This window comes from Ictidomys tridecemlineatus, chromosome 1, assembly GCF_052094955.1.
Source record: "Ictidomys tridecemlineatus isolate mIctTri1 chromosome 1, mIctTri1.hap1, whole genome shotgun sequence".
In the NCBI taxonomy this organism is placed as follows: Eukaryota; Metazoa; Chordata; class Mammalia; order Rodentia; family Sciuridae; genus Ictidomys; species Ictidomys tridecemlineatus.
In genome coordinates this window covers 212,599,991-212,626,946 of record NC_135477.1, presented here as the reverse complement: position 1 = coordinate 212,626,946, position 26,956 = coordinate 212,599,991, and the positions used below count along the sequence as shown (strand labels likewise).

Genomic DNA, 26,956 nt, shown 5'->3' with positions numbered 1-26,956 from the left:
AAAGTTGTGTTTCTAGAAAGTTGCTAAAATAAATGAGGTAATATTATGCTATTAATGGTAAATATTTTAAATTAAAGTTTCATTTTTTAACAAATATTTCACCAAGTTCAATCAATACCTCTCCAGATATTCCAATAGCTTCCTCTGCAGCTCCATATTGACCAATATGTCCATTTTGCAGTCGTTCTAAAAGCTCCAATAAGGCAAAATTTTTTTTCAACCCCCAGACACCTGAATCTCCTACAATAAACATAAAAAGCAAAACTAAATGTTAACAAAATGGAATATTAGTCATTTTACCCCATACTTCAATATTAATTACTAAGTCATATGGTTTAGTCATTAATAGTACCTATATTCTGGGGCTGAGGCTGTTAGCTCAGTGGCAGAGCCCTTGCCTAGCATGTGTGAGGCACTGGGTTTAATCCTTAACACCACATAAAAATAAACAAAGGCATTCTGTCCATCTACAACTACAAAAATTTTTTAAAAATAGTATCTAAATTCTAAAAATTTTTAAATTTCCTATTTTCTTTTTATGCCAGAACAACTGTTTTGTTAGCATTTTCTTTAGAAAACAGAAGAATCTTTCAACATTCCAAGTAGAAAAATTTTAAAATTCTGTTTCTATCATTTATTTTCACAGATACTATTTTTTCTTAAATATTTATTTTTTAGTTGTAATTGAACACAATATCTTTATTTGTTTGTTTATTTATTTATTTTTATGTGGTGCTGAGGATCAAACTCAGGGCCTCACACATGCTAGGCAAGCACTCTATCGCTGAGCTACAACCCCAGCCCCTCACAGATACTATTTTATCACTGACTTTTACTACATATAGCAAAATAAGTGCTTTCAAACATTTTTTTACAGCAATCTAAAATAAGAAATACATTCTAGAGCCAGGTGTGATGGTGTACACCTGTAATAACAGCAACTCAGGAGGTTGAAGCAGGAGGAGTTCAAGAACAGCCTCAGCAAATTAGTGAGTCCTAAGCAACTTAGTGAGACCCTATCCCCAAAATTAAAAAATACAAAGGGCTGGGATGTAGCTTAGTAGTAAAGCAGCCCTGGATTCAATCTCCAGTACCAAAAAAAAAAAAGAAAAGAAAAGAAATACAGTTTATATCACAACCCAAAGTTTCTGCAAACTAATATTTACAGCAATGTGCAACACACTGCTATTTTTTATTCTATTTCTTTTTTTTAAATGCTATAGGAACTGGGGTGTAGATCAGAGGTAATGCACATACTTAGCATGAGCAAGATTCTGATTCTGGGATCAATTCCTAGTGGGAGGTAAGGGAGTTATTCACAACAAATTTATTTCATGACCACAAACAAGCTATGAGTAATGTTTGTAAATCACTGTGTAAAAGATACACCCAATTTTAAAAAAATCCAACTCTAAGTACAATGGAAGTAGAATAGCTAAAGGTTAAGATTTTTCTCTCACTCCTTTTTTTAGTCACAGCAGTCAATGACTAACCTCTTCTCACAAAAGAAACAGAGCCTCACTCTAAAGCAAGACAATAATCCTTTTCAGATAAGACTCTAGGCTGGGGCTGGGGTTGTGGCTCAGTAGTAGAGTGCTGGCGCTTACCTAGCATGTGTGAGGCACTGGGTTCGATTCTCAACACCACAAACAAATAAATAAAATAAAGGTCCATTGATAACTAAAAGAAAACTCCAGGCATATGTGAATAAGAACTAACACTTCTTTTCCCCCATAGCAGCCACATAAGGCTCATAAACAAGCATATGTAAACACACACTCTTCCTGAGCCTATAAATAAGACAGATCCTTCAGCAGTTAAAAGGAACATCTGTCCATGGTGAACTTTTATACAAAAAATACCATTTGACATTGCTGCTACCTAATACATGTTCACTAAATGAATAAATATGTAAATGGATAATGAAACCACTGCCTGCAATCTCTCCTCTCTCTTGGCTCTTCTTTCCCTTAAAAAAAAAAAAAAGAAAAGAATAGGAAAGAAAAGGAAAGAAAGGAAAAGGAAGGAAGGAAGGAAAGAAGGAAGGAAGGAAGGAAGGAAGGAAGGAAGGAAAATACACTTCTTGATGTGGTTCTCAAAAAAAAAAAAAGTAGTAGTAGTATACAAATGACCACTTAAAAATATCATCTTCAGTAAAGTAGAAGAGGACCAGGAGGGGAGGAAAACAGTGGTACTGAGGAATGAAAATAACCAAATTTTATTACATTATGTGCATACAGACATGTCCTCTTTTTTTTAATAGTACTGGAGGGTTGAGCCCAGGGGCACTTTACCATGGAACTAAACCCTCAACCCTAATTATTTTTTATCTGGAGAGGGGTCTTAAAGTTGCCCAGGCTGGCCTTGAATTTGCCATCCTCCTGCTTCAGCATCCTAAGTAATTTGGATTACAGGCATATGCCACCATACCAGGATGCATGTATGAATGTGTCACAATGAATTCACACTATTATGTATAATTATAATATACCAATAAAAATTATAAAATGAAATAAAACAAAAATATTCTGATAATAATCCAAATATTCAGTTATTATATAATGAACACATATGATATATACATAAGCTACCAACATATATGCCTAATATCACTTAATAATTCTGTAACTTCAAAACAACTCTATAATCATGATGGGTTAAAACAACAAAAATTTATTTTTTTACCCATTCAACATCTTAGGGGTTAGGGAAGGTAAGAAAAGCTAGCTTGTTCGTCATTGTCCATGGTCTCTATCCATGCCACTGTCTCCAATCACCTGGACCACCTCACTGTAGCAGGGAAAAGAACTTACGTTGCATCATCATTAACCTCCTCTTCATGACTTCTACCTGGAAGTTAACAATTTGCTTCCACTTACATTTCACTTGTTAAATAAGTGTACAGCCATACTTAAATATAAGAAGGCAGGGAAGTGTAAATTTACCATGTGGACAGAAGAAGAGAATCAGAAATATTTCTGATAAGTACTAGTAACTGATATTATCCTTGGACTAGAGAATTCTTATTATGATCTTTAACATTAATGGTAGTATTCTTCTAGAAAAAGGAATAACAAATCATCTTTCTTTTTCATTTTTATACTTTTCAAATTATCTACAATGTGTATATACATTATTTCTATATCACAATTTTTAAAGGTTTTTAAAAGAATGGCATCCAATCACATCAAGAATCACCAACACATATGCCACAGAATTGAAACACAGTAAAAAACTAACACACGATAATTACGAACTCTATCTCTATATAGGACTACATTATAGTAGTTGTAAACAGTGCTACTTCCCTAAAAAAAAAAAAAATGGCAGACTTAAATTATTTTTGGAGAAAATTCTGTTATCAAAAAGAGTAAACTATAAAACTTATATCACATTTTTTAAAAAATTTTTTAAATGTCAATAAATGTTGTTATATCCAAATCCAGCATTCCAAAGCAATAACTTACTTGGAAATATATAAAGCAAAATTTTAAAAGTGATAATGAAACTGAAAAAAAAATATATAAGACCTTTAAACTATTTTAACCAAAAATAAGCAACTAGTTATCACAAGTTACAAACACCTCTCTCTCTGATACTAATAAAAACATGCTGAGACTCAAGTGAAATATCTGTATTTTCATTACTGGTTCATTTACTTGTAAAGAAAACACTGTTTTATTGGATTAACAGATTCAGGCACATAATTTAATCTGTGACAAATACAAAGTTCTCATTTCTTTGAATAAATGTAGTACATATTTCTCAGGTGTCTTAAAGTTCTTCAAATACAAGTATTGAATATAAACATTTCAGAAGATAAAAAAATTACAATTAAGAGTGAGCTTGTTTATATTTAAAAGACTACTTACTAGAAACTCAGATTTTTTAACCCCTTTGCACATTTATAATTTGAAAACATCAAGTATAATAAAGAAATTGTTTTATATGTGACTTGTGTTACATGATTTTTTTCTTTTTCTTTTTTTTGGTACTGGGAAATCCAGGGGCACTTTACCGCTAATCTACTTCCCAATCTTTTTGATTTTCTATTTCTATTTTGAGGCAGAGTCTAAGTTGCCCAGGCTGTCCTCAAAATTGTAATCCTCCTGCCTTAGTCTCCTAAAATATAAGCATTCAACTTATAATTCTCAATCTTAAATCATATAAATAACTTTCATACCTAGGTCTGTTACTTGTCGGTCAAATGGGCAACGTATTGCTCTTCCATGAAGAGGCAGGCGAGTAAGACAGTCATGACAGACTGTGTGGCCACAAAGAAGAAGGCGAGGAACTTTGTCTCCTTGCAAAGAAAAGACATCTTCACAAACTCCACACTCCAGAACCTAATGTTTGGAATGAAAACATATACATTTTAAGCAGTATTAAAAACACATATATTTTAGGGTTTTTTAAAAAGCTGACCTAATACATTGAATTCACCTTGTTACTTTGCTTTTCCATGAATAAAACTGTGTATATGGTAAAATATTGAATCATTTTTAATCATTTATTTGACTGACTTTGCCAAATTACTATTATTTAGAAAAATCTCCCTGAAAATACTAAAGGTTAGGGACAATCATAATGTAAATTACATCATCTTTATCTTTTGAAAACTGAATCTGTAACTGCAATGTATAACATTACTGAAGTTGGGTTCTCAAGCAATTTTTCTGCAACTACCTTACTCAAATAAACCATCATTAAGTTCAATAAATATAATCTAAAATATATGGCAGGATAACAATTACCTTTCTAAATGATAAAGAACTTACAAGAAAAGACTACAAGTAATTTTCAAGTATATTTTAGTGCCTATTTACATTAGATAACGTAAAAGCAAAAAAGCAATCAACTGACACTTTAGAAAATATTTTATCTATATACTTCTAATTACAGGTAAATGACTTGCAAAAAAACATACAATCAAAAGACAGGCTATCAGAATTGGCATGTTCTTCAAACTATGGAACCCACCTAGGTGCCCTTCAACAGATGAATGGTAAATAAAATGTGGTAATACACACACAGGATGGAATATTACTCATCCTTAAAGAAGAATAAAATTATGGCATTTGCAGGTAAATGGATGGACATAGAGAATATCAAGCTAAGTGAAATAAGCAAATCCCAAAAACCCAAAGGCCTAATGTTTTCTCTGATATGCGCACGCTAATTCACAATGGAGTTGGGGGGCACTAAGGAAAAATAGAGGTACTCTGGATTAGGCAGAGAGGAGTGCAGGGAGAGTAGGAGGTTTGGGGGTAGTTCTGAATAAACATTTCTCAAAAGAAGAAATGCAAATGGTCAAAATATATGAAAAAATCTTCAAGATCTATAGCCATCATGTAAATGCAAATCCATCTCACACCAGTCAGAACAGATACTTTTAAAACAAACAACAAAGACAAATGCTGTTGAGGATGTGGAGAAAAAGAAAATCTTAATACAACATTGGTGGGAATGTCAATTAATATAGCCACTACGGAAAAAAGTATAGGAGTTTCTCAAAACACTCAAAATAGATCTACATATGATTCAGCTATACAACTCTTGCATATATTACCACAGGAAATCAAGTCAGTATACAAATGAGATACCTATGTTTACTGCAGCACTATTCACATTAGTAAAGATGTAGAATCAGCTGAAGTGCTCATCAACAGGTAAGCAAATAAAAAATATATGGGATATAAACACATGGAATTTTATTCAGCCATAAAGAAGGATAAAATTCAGTCATTTGCAGGGAAATGGTTGGAACTAGAAGTTTTCATGTTAAGCAAAATCCGCCAGAGAGAGAAAGATAATTATTGCATATTTTCTCTCATATCTAAAAATTCAGGAGGAAAACAAAAGATGACCTGAAAATAGGAGAGAGAATTTATTAGGGAAGGGAAAGAGGACCAGAATGAGGAAATAGAGAGGACAGGGCAAAAGAGGACAGGGAGGGTTAAAAAAAAAAAAATCACAATATAATATGTGCATGTAAGGAAATGTCACAGATAAATCCATTAATTTGTATAATTAATGAGATTAAGTCATTATAACAAAATTTGTTTAAAAACAATTAGAAGCAAAGTAAATATATACCATTACCAAACTGGAAAATAAATGCTAGTGTACTCTTATGCTATAAAACTTGAGCAGAGTAGCAAGAAGGGATTTAGGAAGTTTTCTTGTGTATACACTGAAAATGATTTCACATGAATAAAGCAAAGTGAAAAATGATAAATAGAATATATTCATTTTGTGTTAAAGTGGGAAAAAAGGGTGCGAATATTTTATGTATTCCTACATAAGTATACTATCTCTGGAAGGATACATAGGAAACCAATAACATAGGAATATCGGTTTTCTACGAGAAAGGGTCAGGGAAAAAACACCCATAAATTACACATGTATACGCACAGGTATAATTTGACTTTCCTCTATCCTATTTTTATCCCTTTTGTATCTTTGTTTTGTCTGATTGCACTGGCTAAAATTTTAAGTATTATATGGAATAAGAGTAGATACCTTGTCTCATTCCTGATTTTAAAGAAAATGCTTTTAGATTTTTTCCCATTCACTATGAAGTTGACTACTGATTTGTTGTACATAACCTTTAATATGTTGAGGTTTGATTCTTTCATACCTAGTTTCTTCAAGACTTTTGTCAGGAAGGGATGTTGAATTTTGTCAGAGGATATTTCTGCATCTATTAAGATAATCAGGTAGTTTTTATCCTTGATTCTCTTTATGTGTTGTATTGTTTATTGATTTGTTTATGTTGAACCATCTTTGTGTTTCACTTTATCAAATTTAACTAAACACAGAAAGATTAGCAATACAATTATATATTATAAAAATAAATGCGGGACTGGGGTTGTGGCTTAGCAGTAGAGCACTCACCTAGCACATTCAAGGCCATGGGTTTGATCCTCAGCACCACATAAAAAAATAAATAAACAGCAGCACAATTCACAATAGCTAGACTGTGGAACCAACCTAGATGCTCATCAATAGATGAATGGATTAAAAAAATGTGGCATTTATACACAATGGAGTATTACTCAGCACTAAAATATGACAAAATCATGGCATTTGCAGGGAGATGGATGGCATTAGAGCAGATTATGCTAAGTGAAGCTAGCCAATTCCTAAAAAACAAATGCCAAATGTCTTCTTTGAGATAAGGAGAGCAACTAAGAACAGAGAAAGGAGGAAGAGCATTAAGAAGATTAACATTAAACAGGGAGGAGAGGTGGGAGGGAAAGGGAGAGAGAAGGGAAATTGCATGGAAATGGAAGGAGACTCTCATTGTTATACAAAATTACATATAAGAGGAAGTGAGGGGAAAGGGAAAAAAAACAACAGGGGAAAGAAATTAATTACAGTAGATGTGGTAGAGAGAGAAGATGGGAGGGGAGAGGAGGGAGGATAGTAGAGGATAGGAAAGACAGCAGAATACAACAGACACTAGTATGGCAGTATGTAAAAACGTGGATGTGTAACCGATGTGATTCTGCAATCTGTATACGGGATAAAAATGGGAGTTCATAACCCACTTGAATCAAATGTATGAAATATGATATGTCAAGAGCTTTGTAATGTTTTGAACAATAATAAAAAAAATAAAAATTAAAAAAAAATAAAATGTCTGGCACCTACCAGAAAAAAAATAAATAAATAAATAAAATACAGGTACTGTGTCCAACTACAACTAAAAAAATAATAAAAATAAATAAATGCAATATTTTAATAAATGCTCATATTGTGATACTACAATAAATTAAAATTATTTATGACAATAAACAAAGGAATCCAACTAAAGTTTTGCCTAATTCATTCACATATTATATCTCTGACCCCATCACTATGCTAGATAATACACCAGTTCCCCCCCACCCAAAAAAAAGTACTAGTAAGGGATGGAGAAGAAGAGGGAAGGGGAGGAAACACTAGTAAAAGTTGGACACAGTGGCACACACCTATAATGCCAGCTACTCAGAAGGCTAAAACAGGAGGATTAGCCTTGGGTTAGCCTGAGCAATTTTATGAAATCTGGTTTCAAAATACAATTTTCAAAAACACTGGGAATGAGGTTTAATCATAGAGCATTTGCCCAGCACATGGGAGGCTCTGGGCTCACTTCCTGCCCCCTACCACAAAAGAATCACTAGTAAAATTCTATTCATTAGTAAACCAAACAACGATACAAAAATAACTCATGTATCAACTTGTTAAATAATAGAGCAAGAAATTCTTCCTTCAGGATCTATGAATAGGAAATGTAGCTAAACAGTATGAAAAAATTAAATCCTAGATAGGGGAAAATCAACTTAATTTTACATTTCACAAATATTCAAAAGCTTCAAAATTATTTCATACAATGTAAATCAAATTTTTATAAAAGAGGTCATACTTTTAAAAGGACTAAGAATGTTTAGCAAACAAAACAAAAAACCTTTCTTATTCATTTTTAAATGTTAATTATTTTACAATATATCAGATTTTTGTTTTATAAACTTGTTCATTTAACAAAAAGCCATTTTACCCAGTATTAGCATTATGAATTTCAACCTTTACCTTCCAATAAATACTTCCTGCTTTCTGAAAAAGTATTCTTATTGAGAGTTCAGGAACATTTTACATGTTAAGATGAAAATGAACAAGGGATACCTCTTATGAATCAAATTCCATGCTGTAACAAAGGAGAGCTTCATTTGGTACACTTTTGAAAGTATAAGGCAGACAAGGTAACAAAAATAGAAATGGCAATGATACCCATTTGTGAACTTACAAGTTCAAGAATCTGCAGGAATTCTCTACTTAGTAAAGCACAATTCAAAATTTAAATCTCAACCACACAATATTTGTAAATAATGAGGGCTCTCCTGTATCTCAGACTTACTATATATTTACAAAATACCTTCACTCAAAAGGTCAACTGAATCAACAGCCACCAATATTAACTGATACTAAGTTATAGCATAAATATCTTATTTGAAATCATATAACACCAATATTAGAAGAAAAATCATTAGGTACCCATTATTCAAAAAAACCTTCAGAAATTATCTGGCTCAGTGATTCTCAATCCTGTTTGCACATTAAATTCACTTCTAGGAACTTAAAAAATATACTGATGTCAACATAATCGGACTTGAAGGAGCGCATCAATAGTTTTTTTTGAAGTCCTTAGTTACAGCCAAAAATGAGAATTATCAATCTCTTACATTACAGATGAGCCTCAAGGTTACTCTATAGACCATGTGGTCAGTTATCCCTTTCGGGTCTTTCATACTACAATGAAAGGGAAAAATGAGTTCCACATATATTCATTCGATATGGTAGCATTTCGTACATTTAAACGTGGTTAAATTTCAGATTTCAGAGGAATTGTACAGGGCAATTCATAAATACTAGCGTTGATGCTCAGTTTTGCTGCAGCTAGAGAATTCTCAGAAGTTTTGATACTGTATTACAAAGAAGGAAAGCAGCAGCTCAACCAATAATAGATGTATAATTATAGAAGCAGCGCAACAGTGAAAAGCAGACTTTAGAGTCACTCAACCACGGGCTTTTGACATTTACTGTGTTAACCTAAATATGGGTTTCTTTCCTTGTAAAGTGAGATTTAATATCTACCTCATAAGTAGATACTGAGGAGCTAAACACCTAATATAGTACTCGATTTAATAAAAACAAACTGATGCCTGTTGAACTTAATTAAAGCAGTAAAGACCAGTCCAGGTCACTCTTACAGGCCGACAAGGTCCTTTTCACAAATGCACCGGGTGCAGATGCTGACATCTGACATGAGCTGACCACGCAACATGGGGCCAGAGCGGGTTACTGGATCACTGGGGGAGGAGGCGAGACAAGACGTAGAGCCAAGAGCGGCCCAGAGGCCGCGCATCCCAACCATCGAAGCCAGGGCCGCAGCGACGCAGTAGGGTCTCCAGGATGAACAGAAGGGAGGCCGACTGTGGAGAAGAGCGCACGCAAGGTCCCTCACCTTCACCACAGCAGCTCCTCGGCTGCCCTGCCGGCCACTGTCTAGTCCTGCTCCAGGCTTGTTTACAATCAGGGTAGCCATCCTGGGAGGAGCGGCGCAGCAAACCAAAGGCAGCGGCCAGAGCCAGCAACTGGGAGGCGGGGCTGAACCATCTACCCACAGGCCTCGGCGCAAGCCGATGCGCACAGGCGCAGTACGACGGGGGGGGGGGCCCAAGCCTCTCGCCGGCCCCGCCCTCCTCCTTCCGTCAATCATTGGCTGTTTGGCTACCGGGTCTGGCTCACTGGCAATTTTTCTTTTTTCTTTCTTTCTTTCTTTCTTTTTTTTAAATTGAGGAATATGCAGCTGGTGGACGAAGGTAAGTAAATACAAACGAAAAAAAGGGACAAATCAGAAAAAGTTCAAGTATGAAATTTTCCATCCTGTAATAACGCCTCTCCAATTGCAAACCAGATGGGGGTTGAGTGGGGGAAAGGTATTACATCTCCCCGCAGGCAATCCAATTTTTGTATAAGCTACAAATCCCAGCATGCCACTCTCCTTTTTTTTTTTTTTAATTCCTGCACCGTAGACGTCTAGGAGGCTGCGTGTTGGTATCGATAAGAGGTTTCTTGAAGTCGCGATGTGTGATTGTAGATGGACCATATTATGTATAGATCTGTAAGACAGAACGAATGACTGATGAAAAGAAGCTGTGAGGGCCGTAAAGGACGTAGCAAAAAGAGAATTTAAGGTACCACCCCCAAAAGAAGCTGTTGGAAGTGCGTTTGACGACAGATCTTCCCTGTCGCGCGTTTCTCTGTTTTCTTCCGGGTCAGGCTGAACCTCTTCAGACACCGTAGGCAGTGGATCCCGTGCCGGGCAAAATGGAAGTGAATCCCCCCAAACAAGAGCACCTGCTGGCGCTGAAAGGTAAACTTTTGTGAGCCTTACTTCCCTTATTCTGTTTTCTCTCCTCTGTTTCGAAGCCTTTGCCACACAGATCTCGTGTCTGGGCTGTAGGCTTCGTTCTTTCTTTAAGCACCATCCGCCCTAGCACTCCTGCCCTATGCCTTAGGCCAAGCGGGAGGAAGCGATGTCATTTCCTTGCTTTTTAGGGTCCGGAGCCGTTTTCTAGAATGAAGTAGTAGCTGATAGATAACTCTTTCTGATCTGTGCTGTGAGCAAAAGTTGACGTCTCGACCCCACTGAAGAGGTCCCTATGAACTGAAATCACTTACAACAACTGACGTTCAAAGGTTTTTCCTTCTGTTTGAGGTCAGCCATATGGCACTTAGGAGGTTACCTGGCTTCACCTTAAATGTGAAATTAGTGTTGCATGACAGTGGCAGAGATTTACCAATATATGGTACAACTATATATAGCTTATATGTATTAAAACTTACTGAAGTTTACCTCACAGTATTATATATGTGGGAACCGTGTCAACTTTGATTTTCTATGCATGACAATTTTTAGTAAATTTGATGGTTGAATTAGATCATAGCTTAGGAAAAACCAACAGTAAGATTTTTCTGGAATTTCTGTTTTCTGAAACCCTTTATTTCAAATATTTTTAGCTTTATAACATGTATTCTACCACAAATGAACTTTTTATTTCTAAATGCTCTAATATATAGGTTAACAATGCCTCGGAATAAGCTAGGGAAATGCTCATTCGATGTTTGAATTCAATTGAATTGCACTTACCTTCTTTATGGCTTCCATTTTGAGAGACTGTTCATTTCTCCCTACTCCTATAATGTAGACATTAGACATTCCAGAAGCTCACCAATTCTGTTTGTAATATTTAATTTGTAACACTGATGGCTGAAGTTAACAAGATTGTCTCTGTACCTAGAACTAAGAAACTTTGCAAGATTAAATAATATAGCAGCAGTACCTGTAAACTTAGCCTGAGCAGATGATCTAGACAAATAGATTATTTGTGGAGAAAAGATACTAATTGTCATATTCATGTTGTCTCAATCTCACATCAAGTATGTGGACTATATATTATAGTCAGAGGGGTTATGAGATTAGTTACTTGTTAACTCTTAGAATCAGTAATTCTATTGTGACATCAAGACTGAAATCCCCACTCCAGATCATCCTACCAGTTGGAGAACCCTCATCAAGTGGTTCTCTAATTTGGAGGGGAAAGAAATTCAACTTCTTATTTTATTCTCTTCTACAGTAGTTGGACTATGAAAGAGCCTGTATTACAGTCTTACAGCTTTAGGCCTCTTTGGGAAGCCTCACAAATCCCTTGTTGAGCCTATGTACTGGAAATTCTATATATTGTAACTTATTATCAGTGACTTACTTTGGGGCCACCTGAGGACTTCTATGTTCTAAGTCTAGAACTTGTTATTCCTTCAAATTGGAATTCAGGAGCCTTGATACTAGGATCTCAATACTGTACTAGTCTCAATCCAAAGAAGATTATAGCATCCTATCCTGGTTAAAATACAAAGTATAATCATATTCATGTTTTTACTGTTTACTACTGAAAATGAGATATAGTCTTTAAGTAGTCTGTATATTTGTTTGGTAAAATTCATAAAGTTTTAAAGCAGAAAGTGATTTTCTTCCAGATAGATAAAAAAATTACAGAAATTTCATTGTCCTTTACTTCAGACATCTCAAATTTTAAAATATTACATTATATGTATCTGGTACTTTAAGAATCACTAATTTACTCTGTTTCTGCAATAGTTTTGAGAAGGATTTTTATTAATATTAATATTAATGCTTCCAAGTCCTTTATACCTGTTGAGTTAAACATGCTAATTATTAGCATTATTAGGCTGGAAGTGATCTTAATGAACTTTAATTCAAATCCCTTATTTTGGTGAGAAAGGATTTTCAAGTTTATGAAATGCATTCACACTTATCAATAGCACTTTGTTAAAATAGCATATGGGAATTGATTTCCTTTTTCCTTTTCTTCCTGCCTATTTGTATGCAGGCTATCCCTACCATATCTTATTCTTTGCAATACTTCCACTTTAGGTCCTGTTCCTTCTGGTTTGACAAGAGAGAAAGTCTTGTAATAGTAAATTAACATTCTAGCTCTGAAGAGTTCAGCTAAGAAATTTTCTCTTCAGTAAGAGTAAATGGATTATTGCAGAATGACTACAGAAGTAATAATACATTATCGACCTTATGAGAGTGATCCCACACAACTGCCAAAAATTGCAGAAAAGGCAATGCAAGACTTTCCTACTCGTCCATTATCAAGATTTATTCCTTGGTTTCCACATGATGGGTCCAAGCTTCCACTCAAACCTAAAGGATCACCACCTATAATTTCTGGAGAGGCAGCTGAAGATGTGAAACAGTACTTAACCATTTCAAAACATGACATTAAATCACAGAGTTATGATTGCACGGTAGATCTTTTGGAGTTTCAACCTAGTTTGAAAAAGCAGCACTTAATCCAGTCAGACACCCTGAATGAACACCCTGATTCTGGAAATCTGGACAAGAAATCAGAAAAAGGAAAACAACATAAGAGGAGGTCTTGGAGTGTTTCACTTGCCAACAATAATTGTACTGAAAACATTTTTCCTTTGTCTAAAAAATTGCAAGATATTTTAGAACTACTAAATTTGCACTCATTTTATAGAGCAAGATGGACAATAGAACACAGTGTTTGTAACAATCAAACTCTGGAAGACATTTGGGTAAAACTCAATCGAATTATTAGGCATAATGAACTTCCATCTTGTAATGCTACAATTCAAAGACATTTAGGCCAAATATGGGTGTTCTGTGATGTTAAGTACTGTGAATATGTGGGAAATATTCTTAAAAGAAGATTAGCTCTTAACGGAAAAATTAAATTATTTGTGCATAAATGTGGTGTTATTTATAGTATGTGATGAATTCTGATTGTCAAAAAGAATATTTTGAATGATCTGAGTATGAACTAAAACAGTGAAATGAATAAATTTTTTTACTGGTTTTTACATTTTAATTGCTTTTAAAAAATTGATGCTTTCCTATATAGCCTATTAGTCTTAATATTGTGGAGTAATAATTGTGTGGTAATATATGTACAATTTGTGTCCCAGAAATGAATAGGTGTAAAGGTGAATTCCTCAACTTGTTAATTAGGTCAGGAAATTTCTGGATTATTAGCAGTATTCTTTTAAATGAATTGTAATAAAGCATTGTTCATTCTGAATTTGAAGGTAAAATGTTTTCTTTTTATTCTGTTGCTTTTGCAGTGATTAAATTAGATATAGTTATGAATTAAAGTGAATAGTATGAATTTTGATGAATCCCTAAAATCTAAATTGTACTGTTTTTTTTCCTTTACCCACCTAAGGGTAATGACTTTTTTAAAAATAAAACTAAAAATAGTTCAATTGGACATGCTATGCAAGTGGCATGAATGTAGTTCCAAGTCAGAGACCAGCCCAGATTCTTAATGATGTTTCCAATGATAGTATATAACAGCTGATGTGTTGATTTAAAAGAAAGGGACAAAATATAACTTGTCCAAATCCATAAAGTATCTTTAACATTATAATGTCATTTAAAGGAAAGAAGATCAAGTTATTTATTTAAACTAATACAGGTGTGTGTGTGTGTGTGTGTGTGTGTTTTGCCAGAGATAAAACCCCATACCTCATACATCCTGCACAAGCTCTTTACATTTAAGCTATAAACACAACCTCAGTAATTAAGTCTTATTATTAGTGCTGATGTATTAGTTGGCTATTTTTTTATATAGTTTCTTAACAAATTTTTTTAGTTGTAGATGGACACAATGCCTTTATTTTATATATTTTCATGTGGTACCGAGGATCAAATCCAGTGTTTCACATATGCTAGGCCAGCACTCTACCACTGAGCTACAACTCCAGCCACTTATTTGGCTAGTTTTTAGAGTTATTTTAAGTTTTCTATAAGCAGAATGTTATTGAGTTTATATATCACCTCATGAAAATATCCAAAGTGATGAATAAAATAAAAATTCTACAGAAGCATATAAATATGTATTTAGAAATGCAAATGCCTACCTTGGGCTAGGTTGTTAGATATAGCAAGGAAGACAATTATGGACCATCCCTCAAAGAGCTTGTACTGAGTTACCATTCTGTCAAACCATCTCCGTGAGAATAACTAGTAAAACTAGAAAGATGAATGTGTTTGCTTTTGCTTTATAATACGTGTCCAGCATGGTAGGAACTTGATAATGCATGGTAAATGTGCCTTTTGGAGGGACTGTTAATAGCCTGAATTATGATACAATAATGTTTAAAACACAAGCAGTCCACTAATTTTTAACTAAAGAGACAAACTTTTCTTGATAGATTTCATTCTGTCTAAATACTGTTTTGTTTTTACTTCCCTTTTTACTGTCTCAAATGAGACCCTTGTTTAGAAAATAAGCATCATGTGCATGAATGCCTCCAAAAGTCATTAATTGAAAAAAGATGTCTTCAAGACAACTTCTGTGATTTCTTCCTCTTTCATTTCATCATCTTTCTCTTCATTGAAGTTCCCAGAGAAACTTCCTAGAAGTTTAGAATCACCAATGAGCTTGAAATAAAAGTTGATTGATATTGGGCATTTGATTTCTGTTTTTCAGGTTTTGTTTTTTTTTTTAATGCACAGGGTTGCTAATTAAGTGTTAAAAATTAGGTAATCATGGCACTTTTTATGATTCAGTTTTTGATTATACATAGAACTAGAAATGTACAATCATGCGATTCTTATGAACAGTTTTTCAATCCAAGAATCACAAATTTAAAAGAATGTCTTCAGGGGCTGGGGATGTGGCTCAAGCGGTAGCATGTTCGCCTGGCATGCTTGGGTCCTGGATTCAATCTTCAGCACCACATACAAACAAAGATGTTGTGTCCACTGAAAAAAACTAAAAATAAATAAATAAATAAATAAATTTCTCTCTCTCTTTAAAAAAAAAAAAAAAAGAACATCTTCATCTTCATATGTAGAAATTTAAATTTTTCTAGTTAAATTGCTTTCTGCCCCTCAGAAAAACAATAAAATTCAAAACTGGGAAATTAAAGATGACTTTTAGCTCAAATAGTACAGTGATATTAAAAATTGATTAACTTCTCATTTACATGGACAATACTTAAGTAATTAAGGCCTAAGAATTTAGAGCCCATTATTTCTTTGAAACCTTTTTAGAATATTTAGATTGTCACTAGTGATTCTAGCACTAACATAGGGCCCAGTACTATTTCTGGTTTCCATTCTTAAGCCATAGACATGGAAATATCCTAGGGATTAGCATTTACTCTCTAGGAGAGTGGCAGTAGTACCATAATTTTGTGTTTCCCTCTTTACCTGTCTATCTTCAAATAAATATTAGGTCAAATTCAAAGGAAAAAGATAATGTGGAGGGCATCCAAGTTGTGCACATTTTACTGTTGTTTTTTACTTCTGTCCTGATCCTAACTAACTTCATTTGCAAACTTGTCAATTCATATAATATTTTGAAAATTTCCAAGATGAGTTCCTATGTAGTGATTCACTTTAACTTAAATGCCAAAAATTAATCCAGGGTTCACAATCTTGAATGCATAATTTGCAAATAAAAATTACTCTTTTATGTAAAATTTTTATTTCATTTTAATGTTTTTTAAAATGATTGGTAATCTTAGGAAGTGTATTGAAATTATATTTTATGTTAGCATAAAATTAATGAGTATTATACATTAGACTTGAGAATATTAGCCCAAAACAATACTAATGTTTTGTTTACTTTCTTAATTCACAGTGATGCGGTTAACTAAGCCTACTTTATTCACCAATATTCCAGTAACATGTGAAGAGAAAGACTTACCTGGTATGTATAGCATGTGCTTAACCCTTTTGCACCTAAGGAAAAGTTGAGCCTGGGTTGCCTACATTATCTTGCAGTAGGAGTAGCCTTGGCAGTCTTGTGTTAATCCTTCAAAAGATTCTTTGTTGCCTGTTTTGTACCATGTGACCAATGGTGGCCTTCTGAGAAACAGGCCTCATGTATGATCTGCAAGTCAAGGTACTATTAGTAACCTATGAAAACAAGACACTTTTATTTTAGTTTAAACAAAGATATATCCATATTCATAACATTATTAAAATATTACCTTTACCCTCAGGTTTTCTATCAGTGTGGGATTCTTTTTATAAAGAATTATTGGTGTTTTATATAGCATATCATAATTTATGACCTATATTTTCCTTTGTTTTAAGTGTTCATTCTGTAAGATCAGATATTTTACATGCTTTGCTTTATTAAAGATTAGAAATGACATTACACATTATATATACATATTGAATTACAACACAGTACCTCATAAATAAGTATAAATATTGTATCATTTTTAAAAGATTAAAAATCAGATTTTTAAAATATGATTTCTTCTTTTTTCTTTTAGTACTGAGGATTAACCCAGGGGTGCTCTACTACTGAGCTGCATTCCCAGCCCTCTATTTATTTTTATTTTTTTATTTATTTTTTGGTACTAGGGATTGAACCCAGGCACACTTTCCTGATCCTTTTTATTTTTTGAGACAGGGTCTCACTAAGTTTCTGAGGCTGACCTTGAACTTTATGATCATTCTTTCTCAACCTCCCAAATAGCTGGGATTACAGGCATGTACCACCCTGCCTGGCAGAATTGTTTATTTTAAATATTTTTTCCAACTACTTCTTCTTTTTGTCTTTTTACAGAGCTGGGATTAAATTTAGGGCCTCACACATGTTAAGCAAGCAGTCTACACTAAGCTGTATCCAAGCCTCCAACTGTTTCTTTATATAGGTAAAACTTATTTAAAAGATGTTAGGGCTGGGATTGTGGCTCAGTGGTAGAGCGCTCACCTAGCATGGGCGGGACTCGGGTTCCATCCTCAGCACCACATAAGAATAAAGGTTGTGTTATGTCCATCTACACCTAAAAATAAATAAATAAATAAGATGTTAGAACTTTCTGTTTTTTCTCTTGTTATAGGAGATCTCTTCAACCAACTGATGAGAGATGATCCTTCAACTGTACGTGGTGCAGAAATTTTAATGTTGGGAGAAATGTTGACTTTACCTCAAAATTTCGGGTAAAAATGATACATTCACATGAAACATGCAACAGTACCTTAAAGAACGTTACAAGTCATGTTTTCAAATATAACTATGCAATAGAAAAATGTTTAAAATACACTTAAGTGGGAAAAAGTGATAAAAATTATATTATGTGATTCTAGTTTTCTCTTTTTTTTCTTTTTTTTAAAAAAGAGGTACATATTAAAATATGTTACTAGTTTTTTTCTAGGATGTTAGCATTTTAACTTTCTTCTTTAGCTCTTACTATATTTTAGGGCCCAGGATGTATACTGCTTATTGGTATACTGCTTCCCTGATGTGCGGTTCAATCACTAGTGCTGCCAAAAAGAGAGGAAGGAAAATCCTAATTGTATTTTATAATGACGATATATTTCTTTCATTTTTAACTAATTTGATCTGAATGTCTTTTTCACCCTACAGCCCTCTCCCAACAGAAGTTATTAGACTTGTCACCTAATTAGGAACTCTGAATTTTTTGTTTATTTTCTTGTTCTTAAGTATTTTCTTATCCTGGATTACTGATGGAGTAGTAATTTGCAACTAGAAATTTTAAGACAAAAGGAGCATTTTGTCTTTATTTTTTAAGACTTATAGAATGTGGTTATTGACTAATATCCTGAAAACTTGAGAATATATTCATGTAAAAAATATAAAACTATATAGAGTAAAGCCACTGGTCACTTTTATTAGAATAGTGAAATAATTTCACAAAAATACTCCAGATTCTAGGCATGTGCCACTTCACCCAGCATACCATGTTTTATTTTGAAATAGACTAGGTAATGAATGAGTAATCTAATAAAAATAAAGAAATGTTGAAGCAATAGTTCATCTAATTTCTCTATCCATTAGAAAATTTTTTTCCACCTGAGGTTCCTTGTGATACTCAAAATAGAATGTGGTTATTGACTAAAATCTTGACATTTATGATAAAACCTGAATGAATTTCTGCTTAAAATTGTATTTTATTTCACAGAAATATATTCTTGGGAGAGACCTTTTCCAGTTATATCAGCGTTCATAATGATAGCAATCAAATTGTAAAAGACATATTGGTAAAAGTAAGTAATATTCTTGAACATTCTTGCTTGGGTTATATTTTATTATTTTAAAAAAGTCTTCTTTTTGATAATGGTGATTTTACCCAGGGGCACTTAACCACTGAGCCATATTCCCAGCCCTTTTTTCTTTTATTTTGACAGGGTCTTAGTGACAGGGTCTCACTAAATTGCTGATGCTGGTCTTGAACTTACCATCTTCCTGCCTCAGTCTCCCGAGTTGCTGGGATTACAGGTGTGCACCACCATGCCCGGCTTCTCTCCTGTGATTTTTAGGCTTCATTAAAATGTAGGTTTGATATTAGAATTTTTAGTTGTCATTATCAAGTATTGATGGATATCTAATGACATTATGCTACACACTAAAATGACATTATGTCACACACACATATTTTCTCATCCTCAAAGTTTGTGATGTCTTGGATAAGAAAATAACTAGTCAAAGGTAAATAATGGTTTCAGGTTTTTGTTACTTTATCTGATTAACATAATATTTGAACAAGGAAGAAAGATCACTGGGTATTGTTTCAATCAGGAAGTCTTATTAGAAGAAAGGGAAAGCAAAAGGATGTTGAAAGAATAGTAGCATTTAGAGGAAAAAGTAGAAGACATGTTTATCAGAGGCAGAGGCAGAGGGGATACATAATGTTTTCTTTTAGCAGCAAGCAAAATTCACTTGTAAGAGGAGATAATGTGGTAGAGATGTTTACTAGCTATACAGTATACCATTTTGAAAGCCAGCTTAAGATTTTAGCCCTTTGGGTTTAATTCTTAGCCCTGCATATAAATAAATAAAATAAACGTCTATCAACAACTGAAACATAAAACTAAAAATTAAAACAAAAAGAATAGCTATTTATTGAGCAATGCAGTATCAACCAGAGGTCTGCTTAGATTCAATTCATATATGCATAAGCCATTTAATCTCATAGGAGAATGTATGTCAGGACACACAGCATGATGTTGGTCTGCATTTTTCTTATGTTATGTTTTTATAAGATTTTAGGTATCAGTATTATGGTTGCTTAGTAAAACATTTAGGAAATTTAACTTTATTTCAGTGCTTAGTAGCAATATGGGGATCATTTATAGTATCTGCTCTTTAAAGGATTTATGGAATGCAACAGCAGAATCATGTGAGTTGTTGCTGTTTTGCTGGGAAACGCCTTTATAACATTTTCTTTTTTCCCCTAGTCTCTTTAAAAGTTTTCTATTTCTAATAGTGTAAATTTTGTGAAGCCATTTTTCTAGAAAAAAAATATTAATGTAGATTTTCAAATTTATTGACATAGAAGTGTAAAAAATCATCTCTTAAAAATTTCTTCTATTTAAATGTTATTTGTCCCTGATCATTTCCTATTTTTGGTCCCCAAGTCAGATAGCTTTAGGTTTGTATATTTTAAAAAAATACTTAAATTATATCAAATGTTTTTCTGTTCTCTACTTCAGTAATTTTTGCTTTTGACTTTATTTTCTTTCTTAGGTTTCTGCTTATTTATTTTCCTCTTTTTTTCCTTCTTTCACTGGAGATTTAACCCATTTATTTTATTTTTGTTGATAAAATGAATTTTTTTCTGGTTCACTGTTTTAGGTATATCGTACAGATTCTGTTACATAGTATTTTCATTATGATTAATTTTGTTTGTTCTTCATCTTTATGTGGTACTGAGTATTGAACCCAGTGGCTCACACACGCAAGGTAGGGCTGAGCTATTGCCCCAGCCCTGTCCTTCCTCTTTTACCTAAGAGTTGTTTATTGGAAGGGTTTTCAGAGAAAAAGCCTACGTTTTCCTATTTTAATTCTTATTAATACTTTCTAGTTTTATTACATTGTAATCAGTGTCATTCTTGTAATATTTATATTCATGGAACTTGCTGATGCTTTCTTTGACTGAATATTTATTTTTTAAAATGAATTTTTACATATGTATTTGAGAAGTTTCCTTCTTTATTATTGGTTGTAAAGCTAGATCCATATATTCATAAGACCTGTTTTACTGATTGTGTTGTTTAGATCATTTATATCTTTTCTTTTTTGTCATCCTGATCTATCTTGTCAGTAAAAGTGACATTTATCTCATATTGTTAGTATATAATATAAATAGAAATAACATTTCTATTTAAATATAAATAGAGATAACATTTCTATTTATATCTCCTTAAATTTTATGTAGTTTGCTTTAAAAAGGCTATGTTGGCTGGGTGCAATGGCACGCACCTGTAATTCCAGAGACTGGGGAGGCTGAGGCAGGAGGATTACAAATTCAAGGAAAGCTTCTGTAATTTAGCAATGCCTTAAGTAATTTAGTGAGACCCTCTCTTAAAATAAAAAATAAAGAGGTCTGGAAATGTAGCTCAGTGTTAAAGCACCCCTGGGTTATATCCTCTTTGGTGATATTTCATGGTTTTTGGCTTGAATCTTGTGATAGTTATATCATTTACCCTTGCTTTTTCACTGTTTCCATTTGTGTGGTATGCCTTTTGCCCGTCTCCTTTTATTTTTATTTATTGCAAATGATTTTGAATTGTGTCTCTTGTGTATAACATATAGTTGAGTGACAAATTTTATTAATAGATGACTTAAGCCCATACATATGTATTGATAAGTTTTATGTGCTTGATTTCAATTGTGTTGTATTATTTTATATTGTAAATATTAAGTATATTAATTTTTCTCGTTTCTATTGTATATTGTTTTTAATATCTTTTGGTGTTATGAAGTTTTATGGTTTTGTTCTAGTTTTTAATCTTAGTATTTATAACACTCAATGCCTGCCTCCCCCATTCTGTTTTCTTACTTAGCTTCTTACTATAGGGCTTTTAGTTTTTAATAATGTCCTTTAACTCTTACCTGTTGGTTATGCTACTTTTCTCTTTCTCTTCTCCATATTACACCCCCGGGTTTTTAAGTTCGAATCTTGTTTGTATATTGCTCACTACAAGAGCATAAGGATTTGATATTTTTCTGCTTACCCAGAAAATGAATTTAAGACATTTGCTGCCTTCTAGTTACACTAATATAAGTTTTCTTTTTTTTTTCAGTTTAGATGGACACAATACTTTATTTATTTTTTTGGTACTAGGGATTGAACTCAGGGGCACTCGACCACTGAGCCACATCCCCAGCCCTATTTTGCATTTCATTTAGAGACAGGGTATCACTGAGTTGCTTAGCGCCTCACAGTTGCTGAAGGTGGCTTTGAACTTGCTATTCTCCTGCCTCAGCCTCCCGAGCCGCTGGGATTATAGGCATGCACCACCATGCCCAGCTTAATATAAGCTTTTTATAGTTTTATTCTTTTTTATTTTTCTGAGGATATCTTGGGAGATTCATATTTACACTTAAGGTAACCAAAATTTTGCCCTCAACAATTTAATTTTGTATAGCTCCTTGAATTTTGGAATTATGAATAAAAGATTGAGACTTTGCAATTTTTATTCCTTTGCTGTCATCTCAATATTTTGAGAATATAAATGCTTATGCTATCTGTGATATCACTGGAAACCATTAGTTCATTTTTATTTTCTAAAATATCTTAGTATAAATCTGAAAGCCTTAATGCACTACCAAAAAGGTGTTCAAAAAACAGGGTAATTAGTGTATTATAAATAAAAAATAATAAGTAGCTCTAAGGTTCTCTCTCTTGGTTCTCAAATTTTAGAAAGCATCATAATCATCTGGAGAGTTTGTTAAAACCCTCTGTGCCCCATCCCTAAAATTTTTGATTCATTTGATTTGGAATGGTGCCCAAGAGTTTATTTTTGTAACTTATTTTCAAGTGATACTGATTCTATTGGTCTGGGAACCAGACTTAGAGAACTACTTCTCTGTACTCGTCATTCACACATTCATTCAACAAATAGATATGCTTAGCATAATTTTAGATACTACAGTTACAGTAGGAAACAAAACAGAGAAGACTTCTCTGTTGTCTTGAAGCTTATTCAAGATGTTTTAGAGTAGTCTTTTCTGTTCCTGAACATTCTATATTCCCTTAACCAAAATCTTGATGACTTCTGAAGATATCTTGTGCTTTCATGCCTGTGTTTTGCTAACTCTGTTCATCTTACTCGCTTCCCCCTTTTTTCTTGCCTATTCAAATCCTATCCATCAAAAAACCAATTTGCAGCATGAAAACTACCCTGCAATTTAAATTGCATTTTTCTACCCCAAGCCAGCCCTTTACTCTTTACTCTGCTTCTTTTCTCCCAAGACTTGTACTTCTAATATACTATAATAATGTACTCCGTTGTATATTGTTAGTTGTCTTCTTTACCTCCTTTCCAAAGAATATAAACAGGGTCAGGGTGTCCACTGATATATCTCCAACTCCTAGAACTGGCTCTCTAACATAAATATTCAGTACAGCATTATTTATAATAGTAACAAAGGAGAAAGACGAAAGTGTTCAGTCATAAATAACATACACTGTAGTTATGGTTAACAAAAAATGGCATAGGAAAATGCGTATTGGGAGAACTCATAGGAAAACATTGGGTAGCAAGCCAGTTGGTTTTAAGTATTTCTCTCTTTTTTCCCCCTTCTAATTTTGAAAATATTTTTAGAAATTTTGAATCTCAGCTTCATTGTTGACTAGTTGTATAATCTTGGGAAAGTTGTTACTTTTCTGTGCCCTCTTTTTCATTGTCTATAAAATAGGAATGATACTACTTACTTCAGGATTGTGAGGGTTACTTAAGTAATGTGCTTAGAATAGGGCCTTGCACTTAGTAAGTGCCTGATAAATAGAGCTACTACTATTTTTTAATTGAACATAATAAGAGACAACATTAATAAATATCCTACTCCAAAATGACTAACATTAAGAATTTTAAATTAGAATTAATAGCAACAACTGTTTTCTTAAAGAAACAAAATCATTAAAAAATTCCTAACTCTTATGTAAAAACCTACACTAATCTCTATTACCTAATGTGATCTTTACATCCTCTGAATTTTCTTGATATTTGCCTTGAAGTTTTATCACAACTTAATTTATGCATTTGGTAGTCAACAAATATTTATTAATTGCCTATGCTATAGTTCCAAGCAAGAAAAGACAAAAGGTTCCAAAGACATTTCTGGTAGGTGAGACAGAAAGAGATAAACAAAATCCTAAATAAGGTAATTAGATGTTGTGATAAATGTTAAAAAGAAATAAAAGTTGAAAGTGACAGGCAGTAACTGAGATTAAGGGAGGCTGCTATTTAAGACACTTAGAGTGCTACATGTCCAAAAGTTAAGAGAAGGGGAGAATGCTAGGGTGGCTCAGTGATAGAGCACTTGCCTAATACATGTGAGGCACTGGGTTCAATTCTCAGTACTGCATGTAAACAAATAAATAAAGATCCATCAACAACTAAAAGAAAAGAAAAGGGGAGAATATCATAGAAAATAACTGGATGGAGGTACAGTGCTACTTTAGAGAAGGCAATACTTCCTTAGTTGATGACTTTAATGTCACTCAGTTCTCCATTAACTTAATTGGTTTCTCATATCAAATATTGTTTTGAATTATTTTTAGTATTATATACTCATATATAAACACAGTATATTTATTTTGGCTAAGTTCATTTGTATATATGTTTAAAAATCCTAAGTTCATGTTGATGCTTCAAATTCTAATCTAATACAAAAGGTTTCATTGTAGCCTTCCCCCTTTCCTTATTTCTACCTTTTTTCTCTAAAGAAAAGAAATCTGTATCTTGTTATCCATAATATGTATACTTTTTTTTTTTTTTTAGTTCTAGTATATACATAAAAAGTTGCATATTGTTACCTCACATCCCTATTGGGGAAAAAAAAAATGTGCTGGCCAAGTACAACATTGAAGTACCATTTTCCTTTTATTTTGACTATAGTTAAGATTTTGTTTTCCAAACTTACTTTCATTAGTTCTTTTTTCTCCTCTTCATTTTCGTGTGTTTACATTGTACAATTTTAAAACAGGTAGGCTCACATGTTACTATTTGTATTTCATTTGGATTTTCCCTAATTCCTGGTGGTGGTTGTTGTTTTTGTTTTGTTTTGTATTTTGGGGCTTTGTCTGTGTGTGTAAGTACATACAGTTGCCTTAGTTATAAGCATCAGAACTGTGCAGAAAGGTTTACAGAGAAAAATATTGCTTGCTCTTTATCCCCACTTCTTTGTTCTTACACCCGACTTTTCTTTCCACTCATATCCATCCAGATCCATCCACACAAAAGGTAACCAGTCTCATTTGGATATTTTTTATACCTCTTTCTCCCAAGGCTGACCTGCAGACAAGTTCTCAGCGTTTAAATCTTTCAGCTTCCAATGCTGCAGTGGCTGAACTTAAACCTGATTGTTGTATTGATGATGTCATACACCATGAAGTTAAGGAAATTGGAACACACATGTAAGGATATTTTACCATTTGGCTTTTACTTATGCCTTTATTTGAGATTTTTGCTGTTTAACCTTCTAAGAACCCACTTCCAAAGGAATTTTATGTTTCATATTTGCATACTTACCAAAACTAACTTTAAACAAAATATTTGTAGGGGGAAAATCTAGTTTATCATTTATCTCTGGCTTCATTTTTGCATCTACAATCTTAAAAAAAGAAAAGCCAAGTTCATATTTAAAACCTAGTTAGCACTTTAAACTTACATTTGTAATCTTTAAAAAATGCTAGCAACTGATGTTCATGGTGTTTATTTTTAAATTCACATTTTTTATTTCTATATTTAACTGGGTATGTATATTCTCCCCTGAGAATTCAGAAATATAGAACCAAAGTAAGACAAAGCTGTGAAAAATTATCTCAAAGTTTGTATTGTTGACTTGTGAATATATTTGAATGTGAATGTTCTTTTTCTTTCAGTCTAAAAGACAAATAGGAATATTTCAGCCATATGAAGTAATTTTAGAGTTCTCTATCTCCTTTAGCACTCCCACATCCAGTGAATTCATACATTCCTATTACTTCTAAATATTTCTCATTTATCTGCTTCATTTCTTCTCTATTTCCATTATTCCTTTTCCTTCTCAATGCTCATTAAAACACATAATACAGCTAATATTAAATATGTATAATAACTATTTGGTCAGTTAATTTTGATGACAGGCTCTGTGGTAGGCACTTTTTACTATAGAGTCTGTGATTAGTATAAAATTTGGAGTCAAATTTCCTAAAGTTCAAATTTCTGAGCCATCATTTATTAATTATGTCATCATTCACATTTTTAATGACCTCTTGTTGCTTTTTGGAAATTCTAACTTTGTATGTTTTTCAGAAAGCTTCACAACCTAATCCTTACCAACCTTTTGTCACCCTTCTCACCTCCTCTGCATTGCAATCATGTGGACATCTTTCCCCTCCAAATCCATGTCTTGAAATGTGTTCCCGTATAAAGGAACGCCAATGACATTTTGTATAATTTATATTTAATTTTTTTTTCCTATCTCAGCACCATGATTTCCTAAGAGACTTTCCTGACCTTTATGACCTTTATGTATAACTAATAAATTTTAACATCTTTCATACTTACAGAATTTCATACATACTTGAGTATTACTTTTCCTATTAAAATATGAAGTCCATGAAATCTTCTATATTCCCAGGATCTGGAAGAAAACAGTGGTCGATATTTGTAAAATTGAATTTATGAAAATGATGATAAATGTTTAAATCCCCATTTTACAGAAAATGAGACTCTTATAAAATTAAACAGCTAGTTTAGAAGACAGAACTCAAATCTGAATCTAGTTTCAAAACCTGTCCCTGCTACAGTACTTCCCACTGTAAGTATTTAAGGTTAGGTGTTGTGTTTTGATCAGTTTGCTCCCTAGCCCCTGGCATA

General features: G+C 33.2%; 3 protein-coding genes across 8 annotated transcripts in view; 2 read left to right on the top strand and 1 right to left on the bottom strand.

Moving 5' to 3' along the window:
• Trim23 (tripartite motif containing 23) overlaps positions 1-10,193 on the bottom strand; it is a 35,874-nt gene extending 25,681 nt beyond the window's left edge. Inside the window, exons 1-3 of the mRNA XM_005319561.5 lie at positions 10,007-10,193; positions 4,184-4,346; positions 119-240 (exon numbers count right to left, since the gene is read on the bottom strand). Of these exons, the coding sequence (XP_005319618.1) occupies positions 119-240; positions 4,184-4,346; positions 10,007-10,087 (366 nt within the window). The 5' untranslated portion in view covers positions 10,088-10,193. The remainder of the gene's footprint in view (positions 1-118; positions 241-4,183; positions 4,347-10,006) is intronic.
• Positions 10,194-10,824: 631 nt separating this feature from the next.
• On the top strand, positions 10,825-14,177 carry Shld3 (shieldin complex subunit 3). The gene is made up of 2 exons (XM_040272547.2): positions 10,825-10,918; positions 13,001-14,177. The coding sequence occupies exon 2, from the start codon at positions 13,105-13,107 to the stop codon at positions 13,870-13,872; it is 768 nt and encodes a 255-aa protein (XP_040128481.1). The 5' UTR covers positions 10,825-10,918; positions 13,001-13,104; the 3' UTR covers positions 13,873-14,177.
• Positions 10,825-26,956, top strand: part of Trappc13 (trafficking protein particle complex subunit 13) — a 32,368-nt gene continuing 16,236 nt past the window's right edge. For 4 of the 6 annotated variants that reach the window (XM_013356088.3, XM_013356087.3, XM_013356086.4 and 1 more), the window contains exons 1-5: positions 10,825-10,918; positions 16,749-16,817; positions 17,965-18,064; positions 19,048-19,132; positions 25,382-25,509. In XM_013356088.3, the coding sequence (XP_013211542.1) occupies positions 10,873-10,918; positions 16,749-16,817; positions 17,965-18,064; positions 19,048-19,132; positions 25,382-25,509 (428 nt within the window). In that variant the 5' untranslated portion in view covers positions 10,825-10,872. Of the gene's footprint in view, positions 10,919-16,748; positions 16,818-17,964; positions 18,065-19,047; positions 19,133-25,381; positions 25,510-26,956 lie in introns of those variants that run through there. The other 2 variants (XM_078015854.1, XM_040272544.2) reach the window with 2 other exon arrangements.

What these genes read in the sequence shown, in the direction of transcription:
- Shld3 (XM_040272547.2), top strand. Translation starts at nt 13,105, where the DNA reads ATGGATTATTGCAGAATGACTACAGAAGTAATAATACATTATCGACCT.